We start from the raw sequence: 16,439 nt of genomic DNA on the forward strand, positions 1-16,439 counted from the left end.
TTGTGAACGGAGCTCGGCTGCTCGAGTTCAGTTTCTAAGTAAAATATCATCTGTAATAGAGACGTGATTATTTGTCTGTGATGAATCATGAGAAACTCTAAAACCTGCAACAACTGTTTGGTCTTTTTGGCCACTTGAGGGCAGCACAACCAGCTCTAAACACAGCACTGTTATAACGTATCATAGTCAGTATTCATTCACTTTTAGCCGTTTTTGGTCTCCACCAACTCTGAGGAAAGTATCTGGCTCTAGTTACCTGAATGATTCACTGTTTACGAGCAACATAACAAAGAACAACGGGCGGCTGTGGCTCGGGGGGTAGAGCGGGTCACCCGGTATCGGTTCGAACTCTGGCTCCTCCAGTCTGCATGTCGAAGTGTCGAGAAACTGAGCATGTGTATGAATGGTTAGCTCCCAAAAGGTGATGAGCAGTTGGGACCTTGCATGGCAGCCAATGAATGTCATATGTAGTGTAAAAGTGCGCTATTGAGCAGAGCATGGAGTAGGATCCTTTTTCGGGCGTCCTACAAAAATAGCAGCCACTCTAACTGGGGAAAGTAAGTAATTAATCTACAGAGATTGTCGTTGGGACACTAAAGGCCGAGTAGAGTAGTGGCATCAGCCTGTATGGCGGAAAAGTTACAGAAATACAAAAGTACAGGAGCAACGCTCCGGCTCCACGGCCTGCAGGAAGCACGAGGCAGACCACGCAGACACCAGGTAACCCTCGCCCACTCAGACATGTATCATCCATAAAGGAGGAGCGACCTCCATAATTATGAGAGAGGAAATTAACGAGTGCATTGGCAAAGGATTTCAACGGCCTAAAGTCAGAACTACAGGCGATGTGAACTAAAGAAATCAAGCATATGAACACGGACATTCAGGACATGAACAGCGAACTGTCGACAGGACTAGGATGTCTGCCAGGTGCCGTCCTTTGAAGACGCAGAACCCGCTGGACGGACCATCCAGCCTGGGAACGCCTCGGGATCCTGTAGGAGGAGCCACCTCCACCCGACCCTGGATAAGAGGAAGAACTTCGGTGGCTCCTTCAGGCTGACTGACTGAAGAGTTGTAACGTCAACACTGATAAAAAGTCAATTTTGGAAATAATTTTATTCCATTTTTTTGAAAAATTGTCATCAAACACATACAGACAAAAAAAAATACTATTAAAAAATATTCCATCAAGAACACACAGAATGAAACAGAACTACGGTAACCTGCAGTAACCAGCGACAGACGGGTTAGTACGATATAAACGGTCTGTGATGACAAACTAATAATAAGAGACGTATGATGACAGCGATGAAGCTTCAGTTCCAGGGCGGTGAAGACGGACCTGTGAAGGTGTGTGAGCATCAAACCATGGAAGAGTAGTAGAACAAGTTCTTAAACACACACACACACACACACACACACACACACACAAACACACAAACACACACACACACACACACACACCTATTGGTTTGCTTGGTTTTTCAAAGTGTTCATGATTGGTTGAAAAACACTGAGAGCCAGCTCGGGATTGGTGTTGAGTTGTTGATGCTCAGTCGTCGGCTGAGACGTCAAGGGTCGATCTCCTCGGGCACGATGGTGAGGATGATGTCCTCGTTGCCTCGCCTCACCACCGTTCGCAGCGACTCGTCCCGCTTTATGGCGGCGCTGACGTCGCTGGCCGAGGTGATCTGCTCGCCGTTGATGCTGATGATGACGTCGCTCTCCTGCAGGCCGGCTCTGTCGGCGAGGAAGAAGAGTGAAGGTTCAAATATGTCACAACTGAATGAATTCAACTTTAGGACCATCACAGACAATCACAGGACACATTCAGGACGATGCAGCTTTGATCTGAGGGATTCCTCGCTGTTCACTCATCTCTCTCTTTTTATTCATTAAATGTAGAAGCTTCACTTCCAGATACTTCCACTCAGCTATGACTGAAGCAGTTTGTCCTCCCTGCCAGAGGAGAGTTGGAGTTGGACAGTCTGAGTGGGAAACATTCACTGCCAGCTTTCAGCCTCAAAAACAGCAGCTTTAAAACCAGAAGTGAACTTTCCATATCCTGCCGTCTTCACACACCAGAAAAGTCTCAATGTCCTTTCAACAGGATCATATCCTCATCCTGAGTCCTGCCTGCACAACCCCAACCAGACAACAAGAAAACAAACTGCTGTTTCTTCAGGTGGAACGCTGTGGTTTGCTTTTCAGGTGAACACCGACCGTCTTTCCTGCAGGAGTGAGTGGAACCAAACAGCTTCAAACTGTGAACTGCAAGAAAAATATTCCACTTGTGCCGGCGTGAAAATCAAACTCACATCCAGATGATTCATGCAGAATTACATCTTCTAACCTGGCCTGTTGATTTGACATATTGGGCAGCAAGCACCAGATAATAACGTGGGAATAAGAAGTGATGAGAGAGACACTTACGACTCAGCTGGAGTCTGGCTGATGACCTCAATGACATACGCCCCAGAGGTGACATCTGGGAAGTCTGACTGCCTCTCCTTCAGCTCCTTAGCCAGCCTGAGGAGGAGGAAAGCAGCCAGAACATGAGGTTTAGTACTGAAGGTCTGATTTTAATCCATCTTGATGGGATGATGCATCGTGACTCATGTTAAGATTCCTCCATGTGCAGCATTACTCTGATTGATTGTGACATTTGAACTGTATCAAACGATGCAGATGTGATTTCTTATTCACTGTATCATTCAGCCACCATGTGCAGTCACTTAGCAGACATGGGGAGCAGCACAGAAGCTAAGCAAGAGGTGGACCCACCTGTCAGTCAGAGCGTGCACGCTCTTCATTCTGCATGCCTTTAATATAATTTGAACTGTAAACATGTTGATTTCTGCTGTGAAGACGTTTTTGAGGCGTTTCCCACACTGACCCGCTCTGCACGGCAGCCTGGGCGTTACTCTGAGCTGGAGGCAGCTGACTTACATTCCTGTTTAAAGTCCTCATCTGAGAGCACATATCTAAAACTGAGCTCACATCTTCAACACGATCACCACCCTGGTTACGTATGAAAGTCAGGCTCGTCATGTTATGTTACAATGCAGAACTTACGTCGGAGTGAGACTCATCATTCGGACGCCGATGTATTTCTTCTTCTGGAACACTTTACCTGGAGGACATGAAGGAAACATTCACGTTCACGTCAGGTTTATCATCTGACACATGCAAATACAACAATAACAGATTTTCTCTGACATGGAAAGCAATCATGAGCTCACTCCTTCCTCTGTGCCAGAAAGCTGCCCAATAATATTTATAATATTCTGAAATAGTTTACGGCACCTGCAGGCTGAACTAAACTGTGTGTAATGCTGGAGAGGAAACAGACACCAATAAAAACATGATTTTAATATAGTTTGCATGCCACATTTTTACTGCTAACAGGTTGTTTTTATATTTTATTTTTCATTTCTGTCAAGCTCAATATCTGTTTGAATTTACAAGACGCCGCAGCAGAAATATAATTCATCTTATCCACCCAGCTGGTTTTCCCTCTGATGTCCTCAGCTCTCTGTGATTTACAGAGTTTATGATGGACAGTGAAGTAAACTGCTGACAGCTGTAGCTGCTGTTAGCTCATGTTAGCTCAGTCTGTTAGCCGGGCTGTGAGCTCAGAGCACCGGGGGGGGGTGTTAGTGTTTGTATCTCTGCCTCTGATATCGACTCAAATAAAGAGTGACACTGTTGCGAACCTTTGGCCTGTCTGTCGTGCGACTCTGCCAGGAACTGTCTGATCTTGTCTGAGGGGATGGCGAAGGAGATTCCCGCAGTGACCTTCAGAGTGTTGATGCCGATCACTTCTCCATCCTGCAGGACACGACACACACATTCATTTTCCATCAGTAACACCCAGCAGTAAAAGTCAAACGTCCTCATGAAGCTCGTTAAACAGCACCTCTGACGCCACATTGTTCTTCATTAACAGCAGCTGAAAACAAACTTATAATCAGAGCCAGCTGTGGACTGCAGCTGTTTCCTAATAAGGACTTTATGGACCTCAGTGATTGTTTATATGAGATTACGTATATCTCCGTTTCGTAACATATGGATGTGATCCCGGTAATAAGACACCGAGTTTCAAAGATAGTGAGAAGTGATGTAAGAAATCTAATTAACTGGACTCTCAGGGCGATACAACACATGGCTGCAAAACATTCAACTTCAGATTAAAATGAACTATTACTGTTATTGTTATAAAAATTAGGATTATACTGATGCAGATGTTTTAACTCTTATAGAGAGTGAGAGTGTGTTTTCTGTTTTTTGCATATCTCTTCCACTCCCTTTATCTGGCCTGTGTTTACTGAGGCTGGCAGGGAGAGATGATTAAAAAAATAGTTCAGGTCAAGAGAGACGGGTTAGGACAAGAAACATAATGTTCATTACTGAGCGGAAAACCAAAAATTTGTGAGTGAGGAGGTGACTGAGACAGCCCATTTTAAAAATGTATAAGAACAGTTAGAGCTCCTCGAGGAGCCTTTTCTCTGTAACCCCTTCTGTGTGTTGCACTGTTAAACGCTCCTTCTTGTTCAAGAATAATAAATTCAACTTAAACTTTGATGCTTTGAATCCGATCCTCCTTATTCAAGGGTTCTTCTTTAAAAAATCTTGTAACAGTTCTATTCAGGTCGGTGGAACGTCTTATTTTAGAACCAAGCTTACCAGATTGACTAGTGGTCCTCCGGAGTTGCCGTACTGTAAGAAAACAAAGAAAATCTCTGAATTAGTCTCGTTTGATCAAACGGTTTCTGATGATCAGTCTCCATCCACTTAGATGACCTCATGCTCCATCTGCATGCACCATGCTGCACTGCTTATCGAAACATGTTTGAAGTTTCTCCTCCGTCACTTTCGATCTCCAGCCAATCAGAAGATCAATGCGGAGGAGACGGACCAAACAGGAAAGGCTGGAATCTATTTAAACTAAGTCAGGTACACACACGTGTTCGATATCAGCGCAAACGTGTTAACAGTTTGGGTCGTGTCACGCTCAGTTCAGATGAAACTCACATTGATGATGGCGTCCGTCTGGATGTAGTCCATGTCAGAGTTGCGGAGGCCCAGCTCTTTGCCTCCCCTCTGGGTGGTGCTGACGATGCCGGTGGTGACGGTGTTCTGGAGGGAGAATGGGCTGCCGATGGCGACCACAAACTCGCCAGGACGAAGGTCCGCCGACCGGCCGAGCAGCAGCACCGGCAGCTTCATCTGCTCCAGCAAACACACAGAGAAATATGGATAAAGACACACACACCGAGGTAAACAGAAGTTTATTCTCTCTAAGCTGTCGGAGACAGACGTGGATTTCCTGACGTGGCTCCTCTCCATCCACAAACCAAACTCACCAAAACTCTGAGCTGTAAATCACCAGAAAACGACGTTTCCATCAGGACTGACCAAACCTGTCAGTCAGACTTTCTGCTCTGTGTTTGTTGGACTGAATGTAAGTCTCCCAAAGTCCTTCAGTTTGTCTCACTTACAGTTAACGTCAGATCCTACCTGTCACTCAACAGCTATTTACAGAAGCCTCACTACAAACTACACCATGTTCAGAGAAGTTTGCCTGGATGCCAAAGATACATTTATTTCAACTGAAGCAGAGTTGGTGATTGCTGGAACAGTGGAGACAAACAAAGACAGTTTTGATGAGGTTTGTTTTGTTTCTGTTCCATGAGAGATCCAAGACAAGTCTCTCTCTCTCAGCTCCGTCTGCATCTCGGATGAACCGGCTCGTAATTATTAGCTTTTCTGTCCGAGCTGCTGCAGTTTCCAGCCGAGCTACTGCCACGGAGCGTGAAGCCCAGTAAAGACTTTTATGTGTAATAATCTGTTCAAACTGACTTTAATCGAACTTTATTAGTCTCAGAACGTGCTCTGTGTCGCTCTCTATCAATGCCTCTCCACTTCACTGAAGCCAGGAAACTCTCAGGCTGCAGACTGCTGTTTGATCTGCAACTGCTAATTATTCTAAGCCAGCAGACACAAACACACGCGTGTGCACGTGTTGCCAGTTTACTGTGTGTTTACAAGATAAACACACATGACATGAGACAGCATTCCTTTGGCTGTGAAAAGTCGAAACGTTTTTATGTTGAAGACATTTTTGCTGCTTTAGTCAGAAATGTTTCTTCATTTGGATAATCCACCTACAGACGTTTATAGCAGCGTGTTGTTACATTTCAACACTTTATTAGTACACTAGTACATCACATGGAGGAGAACCCTCGCCTGGTTCTGCTGAGGCTGAGTTTATACAGCCCAGCAGTTTATTCAAACGTCTTTGACCTTCAGACACTTTGACCCTCAGCAGTCGTCCCACTGACCTACTTCAGCCCAGGATGAGACACAAAGCAGACGTGATGTTAGGACCCGACTATCAACGCCGCGCTCCGCCGGGAATGACGGGCGTCAGTTTGTCTGTCAGCGAAGTGCGTGAGTGCTTCTCGTTTCCTGAACGCCCTGACCCGCTTTGTGTTCGGTAAGAGAAGAAAGGAGGAACAAGGTGAGAAGGAGGATGGAGTGGCACGTGAAAGTAAGCAGAGAAACAGGCAGGCAGATGTTAAATCTCAGGGCAGCTGTGGAGTGATGAAGACATTTCCAGACAACTGTCCTGTCTCTGTTTGACACTCTAAAAAACCACAGGTATGCTCGACACATCTGTACACAACCAACACTTTGGCCCTTGTAAGTGTGTGTGTGTGTGTGAGAGAGAAAGTGTGTGTCCTGTGGTCTTGGTGAGTCATGGCGTATGACAAAGCAAAATAAAATGTGGAGCCTGAAGAAGCCAGAGTTGGAGATTAAAGCGCAGCCTCTCTCTGTTAACCCTTCACCACCACCAGTCAAATTAATCATGTTTGAAACACGGTGCCAAAAAGACTTTACAGTCAGACCAGCCCTGACCCGTCGAGGACTCCTCAGACCTCTGAAGGTACGCTGTGGTACCTGGCACTCAAGTCCTGGAAGTTTGGAGGTGGACCTCCATGGATCGGACATCCCACAGATGATCGAATGGATTGAGATCTGGAGGCCGAGTCAACACCTTGAACTGGTTGTTGTGTTCCTCAAACCATTGGTGAACCATGTTAGCTTTGTGTCAGGGCCACTGCCACCAGGGAACACTTTCATCAATGGGTGGACGTGGTCTGCAGCCATGCTTTGGTAGGTTTGAAGTTTGCCTTCTTCCCATAGTGCAAAGTCAAGGAACTTGGACACAAAGTTTGAACTATGTCACTTTCAATAAGTCCAACACACATAAACTAACTAAACTAAAGGAGCAACCATCCATCCATTCTCTTCCTCTTATCGTGGTAGCAGCAATAAACAAACGACGTTCTGTCCTTTCCTAACAGCAGGAAATCATCATCACCATTAGACACCCTGTAATTAGCGACATTAACATTCCCAGCTCCTCCTGGAGGATCCCGAGGCGTTCTCAGGCTAGATGGGCTATGTAGTCCCTCCAGCTGGTTCTGGTCTCCTCTCAGTTAGACGTACCCTGAACACCTCCAAAGCGAGGTGCCCAGGGCGCATCCCAATCAGATGCCAGAACCACCTCAGCTGGCTCCTTTGGACGTGAAGGAGCAGTGGCTCTGCTTCGAGCTCCCCTGGATGCCCGAGACTCTGACAGGCTGAGCCAGCCGCTCGTATTTGGTCACTACCCAGAGCTCATGACCACAGGTGAGGGTTGGAACGTAGTTATATAATAATGGGACACTGCATTAGTTTTTCTAATGAGGTCATTCCCCACATACATAACTAATACAGACATAAACAAGCCGGTCATGAATGGATTCATTCAGCTCTTCTATCAGAGCTTCCCGTCCGTTCAGCATAAAGCTCCTCTGTTCGCCCGGACTGAACCAAAACCACAACTCGGATCATCTGAAGCCACCGTGGAAAATGACCACGTTTGTCACTCTGTGGTTTTTCAGGATGACAGCACTTTGTCCACAGGGAGATTCCAAAGCTGAGGGGCTAATTTAAGAGACGGCAACACGGGAGGGACAAACCTTCCCATCATCCTCTCCTTCTCATTATCTGACATGTAGCATCCAGTTTGTGTTTATGTAACAGGGATCTTCACTCTGCTGCAGTGTCATGATGTGAAGGTCTGATTCTGACTGTAAAGCTGCTGTAATCACGTTTTATATTAACAATAGATCAAGTTATATTAAGTTATGCAGAATTAAGAGTGTGGACGCTTTGATTGACAGGTGGGTTTGTTTTAACACTCATCATTCAGCTCCACCTCTTTGCCGATTAGGACTACAAAGATGGAGGAGACCAGAGCCTCCACAATGAGCTTCACTCAGAAACCTGCGGGGGACGTCACGGAGACCACGTCCAGGTTTTATACCGTCTACGGTTTAGAGCAGGTCTGATTGTTGACCATGCAGAAGCACGACTTCGCATGAATGCTAATACTGCTCCAACCGTTTGCATTGTCTCTTCACATCAGGAAGAGCAGAGGTGTAAATAATAAAGGGTGTCTCACTCGTGCTGTTCCAATGAGCGGTCAAAAGAAAATGAAATGTTGTCTTTCCCCCATCATTTCTTCTTGTCTCTCACTCCAGACAGTTATCTGCTTAAACAACCAGAACAGAGCTGACACATCAAACTATAATTAATACCAGATAACTTTCTCCAGATCTTCATATTTTAAAAGATCTCTCTCTGCGTCACTCCAGCTGAGCTGCTTCCCTCTGAACCATGTCTGCAGCAGCAGCAGTAGTTACAGTAAATGACAGTATGGATCAGATGCTGCCTGCAGACGTCTCGGGCTGTGAGCATAAGCTGCTCATGGACGCGTGCCATGGAAAATAATCGACGCTGGATTAAAGGTGGAGTGTCGCTGCGAGGCTCGACTGGATGAGTCAAGACTCAAAACAACTAGAGCGAGATCCTGTCTGCACACGCTCAGAGGACACCTGCCTCTGGAGAGACAGTCCAGGGCGACACAGGTGAACAGGTAATGATTAAAGAAACAGTGAAGCACACTGCTGCCAGCTGCAGCTGCTGTTAGCTCAGTTTGTTAGTCGGGCTACCTGAACTGTAACTACTCCGACACTCATGAAGCTCGTCTGTCCTGAACGTGCAGCTACACGTCCGACCGCGTCATCTGCAGATCTGATTTTTACTGAGAAGTGTGTGAAGGTTCTTCAGAACCTCTCTGCTCTCAGCGTCGGTGAACTTTACATGTGTAAGCTGTTTTGTGTGTGTGTGTGTGTGTGTGTGTGTGTGTGTGTGTGTGTGTGTGTGTGTGTGTGTTGGGATGGACGTGTGGGAGTGTTGAGGGCTGTAAGTCATTTGCGTGGACACACAGTTGCATCTTGGTTTTGCGTGTAAGCCACAACCACAAGTGCTGAGTGGATTCCTGCTCAGCTTCATCGTCCCCTGAAGCTCCGGTTACACCCGACCGCCGCCGCCCGAACATGCAGAGGAAAAAGCAGCATCGCCTCTGTCTGACCGGCCGAACATGAACTCACATCCTGCAGTGTCAGTGTGTTGACTTCATGTTTGTCTGTGTACGGGCTGTTCTCATCCTGCCCGTCAAGCATCACATTGAAAGTTTGTTTTGAGAAGAAGCTCGATGAGTGCTCGTGTTTCTTTTCTTCGCCTTGTTTGTGTTGAAGCATCTTCAAGACAGAAAAAAAAGAAACGTGCTTTCTGCTGATTTCAGTTCCAGATGGCAGGAAGGATGTTTGTGTTCTGTGATGGCATTAACAGGTCTGAACCCGCCCGCTGACAGGCCGGAGGGGGCAAAGACTTCAGTCTGAAATATTATCATAGACATATCCTGCTGTTTACAGCTTCAGGGTTTCATTTATTTATTTTTGCAATTAATGAGGATGAAACCTACATTACACTTCATTCTAAGGCTCTGATATAATATCTTTATTAACTCATGCAGGGCCTTTAAAAAGATTTTCTCAGATCTTTTGTTTTTAATATTATGAAACAGAATCCAGATCAGAGTTGCATAATTCATCCTGTCTGCTTTCATAAGCACAGCTGGACTTCATCACTTTATCTTCACTGTCCTTAATATATTACCCGTTCTCTCTCTCTGTGGCTCAGCCTATTTATAGATGCACGACTTTAACTAGCTCCATTCAGTCACAAAGAGGCTGTGCATGAATGTATATGAATATGTATATTTTAGCCGTTGGCTCTGAGAGAATCTGGTGTGTAAATTGACGACATTCCCCTTTAAGTGTCTGACCTCGTGCAGGATGTTGATCCGACTCAAGTCTGCACAAAAATGAGACACATTGACTTCTTATGCTAAAAATGCTTTTCCATTGCACAAACTTTGTGGAAACCCTCTTCACTTCCTGGACTGAACCCAGCCGCCAACACAAAGTGCTGCAAACAAATGAAAACTCAAAATTCACCCACACGTCTCCTGACCTGCTGCACAGATATCCACTTTCATCAGTCACGATATTATTTCACCCAGGTGCCTCGCCTCAAAGATCGCACCGAGCTAAAATTAAAACCAGGCGCTCGTTTGGGGAACGCTCAGGAAACGTTCGTGTTCCCAAAATAACGAATAAAAACCTGAATGTGTTTTGGAAAATGAAAAAAGAGGAGAGGAGACGTAAACACAAGTCTGACTGAGAGAAGAAAAAAAGGACACAGAGGAAGAAGTGCATCATCATCCCAGAGTTTTTCCACAATCAGATCAGTCATGACCTGGACTGTCAACCAATATTCTGAATTCAAATATATATTCGAATATTATAATATGCAGTGCGGCTGCACAGGAGCGTCATCACTGCTGAAAGTGAGACGTGAAACTGTGGCAGATGCAGAGAGTTGAGCCCGTTTGGAAATACTTTAGATTTTGGTCAGTAGACGGCAAAAACGGTGAAGGCCATTAGTTAATTTAATTATTTTGTAATGTGCAGGTATGTTTTCAAAGACATGTTGTAGTTGTGTCTCGGATTTGTTTGTCCTTCTGATATTTGAATGGTTCGAACCTGTGTTTTTTTTTTTTTAGAGCGAATATTCAAACGTCATTTTGCAGCAATTTTGACAGCCCCAGTCATGACGTGATGATAGCGTACAAAACGTGGATTTATCAGTCCTGTAGACTTTCAGAGAAGCGTGACAAAGAAATGTGCGCTGCAGCCGAGCAGCTCTGGGACAAAAGAAGGACCTCCATCACTCACATGTGCTCAACACACGACTGAAAACCTCTGCAGACTTTAAAGAATCAACAGAAACGTCACGAGGTGATCAGTGGTCCAAACACGTCTGTAGGAATCCGATTAGAATTGTATTTTAATCATTTTAACTGTGGCCTGGATCTGACTTTTTTCTGCCATCCAGACTTTTTGAAATCGATCTGGATCTGCAGAAAACAGACCTGGGCTGGCAGACTGAACCAGAACCGTCTCATCATCTGCTCACCGGAGTGTCGATCTTGATCAGAGCGATGTCGGCCTTCTCGTCCACATCTTTGATCTTGGCGTCGTACGTGGCTCCGCTCTTCAGCTCCACCTGAAGGAAAAAAGAAAAGATCAGCCTGCTCGGCCTTTTTCCCCTGACTCGCCATTCTCATATTAACTTCAAACCATGATGGAAAAATGAAGTGGACGGCTGTACATCTGCTTTGCGTACCTTTACTCGGTGCTTGTTGGCTACCACATGGGCGTTGGTGACAATGAGTCCGTCCTCCGACACAACAAACCCGGAGCCACTGGCTACAGCCACCTCCCGCTTAGAAAATATCATCCTGAGCAGAAAGACGAAGAGACTTGAACAACACGAGGACACCTATCCAACTCCATCACATAAGTTGCTGCCACAAGCGAAGGAGGTCAAGTGTCTCAGGGTCTTGTTTAGACGAGTGACTGGAAAATGGAGTGCAGGTTGGTGCAGCATCTGCAGTAATGTAGACGTTGTGCCGGACTGTTGTGGTTCAGAGGGAGTTGAGCCTGAAGGCAAAGCTCTCGACCCTCACCTATGATCATGAACTTTGGGTAGTGACTTAAATAATGAGATCGCGGACACAAGCGGAGTTTCCTCTGCAGGTTAGAGTTTGGACATCTGGAGCCAGCTAAGGTGGTTTCCGGGAACTGATCAGGACGCCCCCAGGCGCCTTCCTTTGGCGGTGTTACGGGCATGTCCAAGTGGGAGGAGACCTCAGGGCAGACCCAGAGCCCGCTAGAGGTACTACATAGCCCATCTAGCCTGGGTTCGCCTCAGGACCATGCAGGAGGAGCTGGAATGTGTTGCTGGGGAGACGTATATCTGGTACATCTGCTAAACCTTCTGCCACCGCGATCCGACTCCAGATGAATGCAACATTGCTTTGACACTCTTGCTTCACTACAGGAGCATTTTACTGCAGGTGTGTTATATTTTAGACTGCAAACATGGACAAACGTGTTTTTCGTCTGGTTGTTGGTTCAGGTAACTTACTTGCGGTACAGTTCAATATGAACCACAGCAGGTGCAATCTTCTCCACCACGTCAGCGATGAAGTTGTACTTGTAACGAAGACTGTCGGGGTTCTGCTGACCTGAAGGGACGAAACACGACGTCAGTGAACTGCATCATGCATCCTGGCAGATCAACGTCTAAATGTCACTAACTCATGAGTTTCATCTAAAGCATGGGAATGCGTGTGGGGCAGGGTGGAGCTGCTGCTGTGTTAAACCGAATCCAGATGTGGACATCAGTATATGATCTGTGTATCAGAGAGCAGCTGCAGGCTGTCTGCTCCCACTGATGCTTCTAAAACAAAGGAAATGACTCAGAGCCTCAAACGATGCGCAGAGATAAGCAGGAAGAAGTTAGGACGCTTTTTTTTGGACAAAATTGTGAATGTCCGTGTGTAACCGTCACCTTACATGACCTCTGTTTTGGTTTCAGTCCAGCTTTGCTGCAGCATCTTTCAGTTACAGATCTTTCTTCTCTCACGTCACCGCTCGTTTGTAAGTTGAAACCCCCTCGCTTCGATCTTCTGGGACGAGTTAAGGGACACTTTACCCCAGCTGTGCTTTTTGGTATCAACATGTCAGATGAAGTCTGAGGACGTCTGACTGTGACTCTAATCCAGGCTGAAGTCTGACTCGAGTCTTCACCTCCACTGCACACTGACTTTCTGAGGATCTCCTACCGGTGCTGCTGTAGTCAGTTTCTGACTCGAGCAGCTGAGCGTTCGCTTCGACCACAGACCGTCTGGAAGACACTGATATGTTTATGTGTTTTTGGCTGGCTCGGTGTTTGGCTGGAGGATTAGTGGTGAGCCAGCTGCTGCAGCTTTGAAGTGAACTGAATGGAGCCAGTCAGACGAACGAAGAAACACCACGAGCGCGCTGCGGGTGTCGGTAACAGCACTGCATGTATTTGAGGTCAGAGAGGTCAAACATACACTGACAGGTACATGTCACTGACACACACACACCCTCCTGCTGTGTGACGTGGTTTCAAAGTTTAAAACACAGGAGGTGTTTCTGTGTCTCACTAACCTGCTGCCGCTTCCTGACTGTGTCTGACTGTATAAGTGGAGACAGGTGTGCTGGAGTCACCAGGTGCACCTCATCTATAATCAAGACCTCTACAAATACTCAGCCACCTTCAGCAGCCTCTGTTACACACTTTTCTTTCATGCACTTTCAGTGAGTCTCCTGTTTTTTCCCCTCGTCTAACCCCGTCTCTCTCTCCCTCTGTGGTTTTAGCCCCTGTCTCCAGCCCCTGGTCTTGTCTAGTCAGCCTTGATTCGCTGCCCTGGATCCTCACTGTTCCCAGCTCTCAGTCCAACCCTCAACCCTGGGTTTCCATCTAGCTAACCAAGCCCCAGACCCAGTTACAAGCACGAGCTTCCCCAGATCTGCATTCCTAAATAATCTTGAGGTTCCAGCTCTAAAAACAATATTATTGTTGAATAATCTTTAAATATTATACATTTGCAGCAGTGCATTTTGCAGACATGAAGTAAAATCATGATTTAGTTGCACCAAGTGAGCCTCACTGAGGACCAAGCCCTGCCCCCTTAAAAAATCAAATGATACCCTACTTTGCACATTATGTGAAATCTCATTACTCGCTGGACGAGCCCGAACTGGGAAAAAATTCCTTCAGTTCCTGAAAGAGTTGAGTCACCGTGCAACCGTGTTTTGTTGACGCTGTATCCAAGCCTGTCAATCGGACAAAAGAGCTCGCAGGTCTGCACAGGAAGCCGAAAAAAACAAAGATCAATGAAAAATGATAAAGAGGAAAACAGTTCAGACCTGGGTAAAACAAAGTGACTGACCTACATATGTGTCTCTGCAGGAAGTTACACAATCAACCAATCAGATCCAAGAGATGAATCATGACAGAAGGCTTACTGTAACACGTGTGTGTGTGTGTGTGTGTGTGTGTGTGTGTGTGTGTGTGTGTGTGTGTGTCGCTGACATCTTCCAGATTCCTTTCCTCAGCTGAAAAAGTTCAAATCCTCAGACGCCACAAACTTCATCCATCCCTCAAAGATGTGTGGAGAGGAGGAGAAGTGAGGAGTAAAGGATGGATGAAGGAGAAGGATGCATGAGGAGGAGAGGAAGAAGAAAGACAGTGACCTGGATGAACTCCTTCAGCGTCAGAATAAAAACTGCACTCAGCAAATCTGTGTGTTCACAGCTGCGGCTTCACAAAGTGTGTGTGTGTGTGTGTGTGTGTGTGTGTCATTCCTTAATATGCTTTCATTACTCTCACACACACCCTCATCGGGGAACGCTGTTTGTTTTTGTAGCACAGGGCAGGCACTCAGGACATCCTGGTCTAATTTCAAGACATTATGACCTTGTAAAGATAACAAAGTGTGTGTGTGTGTGTGTGTGTATTTTTTAGACTTTGCTGCAGTGTGAGCAGACTGAGACACAGAGAGCGCGATGCTCAGAGATGCTGTGACCTGTCACTTTAATATATTTAAAGTTTGTAACAAGCAGCAGCTCGACTGAGAGAAGCTGAGAGTAAAAACTGCAGTTCCTCTAACGTCCACCTGAGGCTGGCTCCAGAAGTGAGTCAGTCTCCATAAGTCCCCATGTCCAAATGTCCAACTTCACAGCAGAAATAAACATGTTTACAGCCTGGTACAAAAAACAGTTTTGGCCTCTGTTGTTTCTCGATTGTTGTTGGAGTTTTTCCCATTCACTTCAATGCAGACACACGTTTATTAGAGGGACATCTAGTGGCCGTTAGAGGAACTCCTGCTGCATCCATGACCCTGATTTGTCCCTTCATCCTAAATCTGCATCCTCATTGGTCAGTTTGTTGTTAAACTCAAACTTTGCTGAGGATCCTTTAGCAGGTTGTCATGGTGACAGGCTCATGGTTCATTCAGAGGTCATCCAAGTTCACGTCCAAAAACACACGCATGCGCACGCACACTTCATGCTCTCACGCACGCACACACTCACCTTTCCCGCACGCGCCTCTCTGGATGAAAATCACCGGCGGCTGCTGCAGCTTCATCGCCCGGTTGCTGACGCGCTTCAGCTCGCAGATGTTCCGGTACGAGACGCCGTCGCTGCCGCACACCGGCTCGGAGCTTGTACACGCGCACACGCCGGCCTTGCCCCTCCGCCGGACCGTGGCAGACACCTCCACGCCGTCGGTCACCACGCACTCCATCCCCTCTGCGCATTCCCGGTCTCCGGTGCCACCGCACTGCTCGCCCTCTCCGGACGCGCACACCGGGCAGCAGTCGCAGCGGTCCAGCACGTCCCCGGCCAAACAGTCGGCGGGGATGGGCGCGCACTGAGACTTGTCGCACTTCTCCGGGCAGCCGATGGCGAAGCGTTTGGCGATCCGCGCCTCGGCGAGCAGGCACGGGCAGACGAGCATTACGCAGAGGACGAACCGGAGACGCATGATGGAGCAGTCCGAAAAGAAACTTGGAGCTGGACTTTAAGTTGATGTGAAACTCTGAGTTGCACTTTAGAAGACTTCAAGTTTGCTGCAGGTCAGGACACCGGTACCGGCTCACACACTGAGGCGCAGTGGAGCCGCTGTCCCGGTTTATAAAAGCTGCAGGATAAACACGGGAGGCGATTGGTGGGGGCGTGTGTGACGTCTGTCAGATGGAAGGAGGGGATGGTGTGTGTGTGTGTGTGTGTGTGTGTGTGTGTGTGTGTGTGTGTGTGTGTGTGTGCGTGTGTTAGAGTGGAAAGTACCTGCACAATTACTGAACCAAAATCTCAGTTCCTCTCTTCATGTCAGAGGAGAACATCTCTCTCCTCCCTGAGTGTCAGTCTGACAGCAGCCAGCTGACATTACTGACTCCTCACCTGTAAACCTGTTTTCATTTCAATACATTTTCTGAATGAGTAACATTACGGTCAGCCTACGTCCTGCCTTGTCCAGTCAGTGAGTGCTGCTGTGCAACAATTCAACGCACTGACTGAGAAGTTCAGCTCAGTTTT

The 16,439-nt window shown here is 46.8% G+C and overlaps 1 protein-coding gene across 1 annotated transcript; it reads right to left on the bottom strand.

Moving 5' to 3' along the window:
- Window positions 1–1,178: 1,178 nt before the first annotated feature.
- On the bottom strand, window positions 1,179–16,023 carry htra1b (HtrA serine peptidase 1b). The gene is made up of 10 exons (XM_010742365.3): window positions 15,435–16,023; window positions 12,454–12,553; window positions 11,650–11,764; window positions 11,440–11,529; window positions 5,038–5,232; window positions 4,690–4,722; window positions 3,720–3,834; window positions 3,079–3,136; window positions 2,437–2,532; window positions 1,179–1,743 (listed from the first exon to the last, which is right to left on the bottom strand). The coding sequence occupies exons 1-10, from the start codon at window positions 15,886–15,888 to the stop codon at window positions 1,575–1,577; spliced, it is 1,425 nt and encodes a 474-aa protein (XP_010740667.1). The 5' UTR covers window positions 15,889–16,023; the 3' UTR covers window positions 1,179–1,574.
- Between the last annotated feature and the right edge of the window lie 416 nt (window positions 16,024–16,439).

This window comes from Larimichthys crocea, unplaced genomic scaffold (genome assembly GCF_000972845.2).
Source record: "Larimichthys crocea isolate SSNF unplaced genomic scaffold, L_crocea_2.0 scaffold83, whole genome shotgun sequence".
Taxonomy (NCBI): Eukaryota; Metazoa; Chordata; class Actinopteri; family Sciaenidae; genus Larimichthys; species Larimichthys crocea.

Bases quoted from the DNA above. Each gene is read 5' to 3' on its own strand.
- htra1b (XM_010742365.3), bottom strand. From the start codon at position 15,888: ATGCGTCTCCGGTTCGTCCTCTGCGTAATGCTCGTCTGCCCGTGCCTG. The intron at 5,233-11,439 runs GTGAGCAGATGA...TTGCTGGAGCAG, and splicing joins TGATCAAGATCGACACTCCG to ATGAAGCTGCCGGTGCTGCT. The intron at 2,533-3,078 runs GTAAGTTCTGCA...CCTCCTCCTCAG, and splicing joins ATGATGAGTCTCACTCCGAC to GCTGGCTAAGGAGCTGAAGG.